At 61.4% G+C, this 2,145-nt stretch overlaps 1 protein-coding gene across 8 annotated transcripts in view; it reads left to right on the plus strand.

Annotated features, from left to right (window-relative positions):
- The first annotated feature begins 693 nt into the window (after window positions 1-693).
- MAGI1 (membrane associated guanylate kinase, WW and PDZ domain containing 1) overlaps window positions 694-2,145 on the plus strand; it is a 692,842-nt gene continuing 691,390 nt past the window's right edge. For all 8 annotated transcript variants that reach the window (XM_021706368.1, XM_008072888.2, XM_021706369.1 and 5 more), the window contains exon 1: window positions 694-1,637. In XM_021706368.1, the coding sequence (XP_021562043.1) occupies window positions 1,325-1,637 (313 nt within the window). In that variant the 5' untranslated portion in view covers window positions 694-1,324. The remainder of the gene's footprint in view (window positions 1,638-2,145) is intronic.

Here is a 2,145-nt window from a genome sequence, read left to right on the forward strand (position 1 = left end):
GAGTTGATTGAGAGTTTGTGTTTTGGTATCCAGAATTATTGTCCTGATCCATTGGTATATGTACCAAATTCTGTACCAATGCCAGTTTGTTTAGGTTATGATAGCCTTCTTTAAGTTTAAACCCCAGAAGTGTGATACCACCCACTTTGTTCCTTGTGGTGAGGATTCTTTTGGCTATTTGTGTTCTTTTTTATTTTCATATGAATTTCTCAATTGTTGTTTCTGTGTCGAGAAGAATAATATTAGTAATCGCGCGTCGAGGCCGGCGTCTGGGGTGTCAGAGTGAAATGGAGCGGGCGTCTGCCGGCCGGCGGGCCGGGTGACCGACAGCCCGGCCAGCCACTGGCCGTGGGCGGCGAGGAGGCTCGGGGCTGGCGCGAGCGCGTGCGTGTGCGCGTGAGTGTGGGAGCCTCCCCAACCCCCACCTGTTTGAAACGGCTTTACATGCCAAAGCCAGACCGCCCGTATTTCAAAAGTCGCAAACAGCTGGACTCAAACACGTGCGCGTGCCCTCGCCCCCAAAGGGATCTGCGGAGGCGCGGGCACTGAAAGCAAAGAAGGAGGCATTTGAGAGGTGTAAGAGGAAGAGGTGGCAAGTTGGCTGCTCTTGCCCGGTCGGCCTTAGGACCCAACGGGAAGCACGTTGGACTCGCTCCCTCCGGGGAGGAGGGGAGGGCTGGGCCGGCCGGCGAGCGGCCGCGGGGCGCATGCGCGCGCGTCTCCTCCGGCCGGCCGCTGCGCTCCGCGGCGCGGAATAGAATGAACTGTAACAAAACAAGCCGAGCCTTTGTATCTGCTTAAAGGGGCCGCGGGCGCTTCCCTCCGGTCCCCCTCCGCCCCCGCCCGCAGCCGCGTCTCCAGGGCTCCCGGCAACTGGCTGCAAGGGCTTCCCTCACCCTCGGGAACAGCCCGCCCGCGAGGAGAGGCGAGCCGGGCGGGCGGCAGGGAGGAGACACCGCATTTGTAAACGGCGAGAAAGAAAGGAAGGAAGGAAAAAAATAGCCCGAGAGGCGCAGAGTGGACTCTGGTCCGGGAGAGCGCGGCCGGGCGCCGGAACGTGGACCGAGAGGCTCCGGAATGCAAACAAAGCTCGCGGGCGCCTGTGCAGGGCTCGCGGGGAAGCCCGGAAAGTTTGTTTGATGATGGCTTGAGTGCGCGAGTGTGTGCAGGGGGGCGAGGCTGCCAAGTTTCTCTCTCCTGTTTTGTTACTCGGGGAGAGATGTTTCTTCCGTGAACCACGGAGCCTTGGGGACTTGTGCGGTGGGGGGCACCTGTCTCTCGTTTAATTTTTTTTTTTTTTTTTGGAGGAGGGGTGTAGCTCATCATGTCGAAAGTGATCCAGAAGAAGAACCACTGGACTAGCAGGGTTCACGAGTGCACCGTGAGGCGGGGACCCCAGGGCGAACTAGGGGTGACGGTGCTGGGGGGCGCGGAAGACGGGGAGTTTCCATACGTCGGAGCGGTGGCGGCGGCCGAGGCGGCGGGGCTTCCCGGCGGTGGCCAGGGCCCGAGGCTGAGCGCAGGGGAGCTGCTGCTGGAGGTGCAGGGGATCCGGGTGTCCGGCTTGCCCCGCTATGACGTGCTGGGAGTCATCGACAGCTGCAAGGAGGCCGTCACCTTCAAAGCCGTCAGACAAGGTAAGACTGGGCGCGCCGTTGGGGGGCGCCCCTAGGAAAGAAGGGCGGTCTGTGGGGGTCCGCCTGACCCCGGTTTCCCGCTTTCCTCCTCGGAGCGCAGCGGAGAGAAGTTGAGGCCGTGCGCCCTTTGGCGGTGAAATACACAAAGTTGTCGCGAGGTTGTGGGTTGTCTGCCCACCTGCGTTTGGAAAAGGGGGCTGGATGTGCGCAGGGAAGCGGGGAGACGTTTCCCAGGCCTGGTGTGTTAACCTGTTATCTCAGCCGCCAAGTGCAGCGCAGGCTGGCCTGCGCCTGAAGGAGAGTGGGGAACTGAGGCAGGGGCCAACGTGGACGCTCCCCTGGGGGGAGGAATGCAGCTGGCGTTCTTTTGCCACCAGTCAGGCTCTAGACCTGGCGAGCGGGTAGACTGAAGGGGAGGGTCTGGTTTATTGAACCTCCTCCATCAGAAAATCGGCTTCACCCCGCACCCCCTCCAGGTGGGCTGGGGCACGACCGCCCGGCGGTTCCT

Source organism: Carlito syrichta, unplaced genomic scaffold, assembly GCF_000164805.1.
Source record: "Carlito syrichta isolate Samal-C Ts95f unplaced genomic scaffold, Tarsius_syrichta-2.0.1 Scaffold315490, whole genome shotgun sequence".
Classification (NCBI taxonomy): Eukaryota; Metazoa; Chordata; class Mammalia; order Primates; family Tarsiidae; genus Carlito; species Carlito syrichta.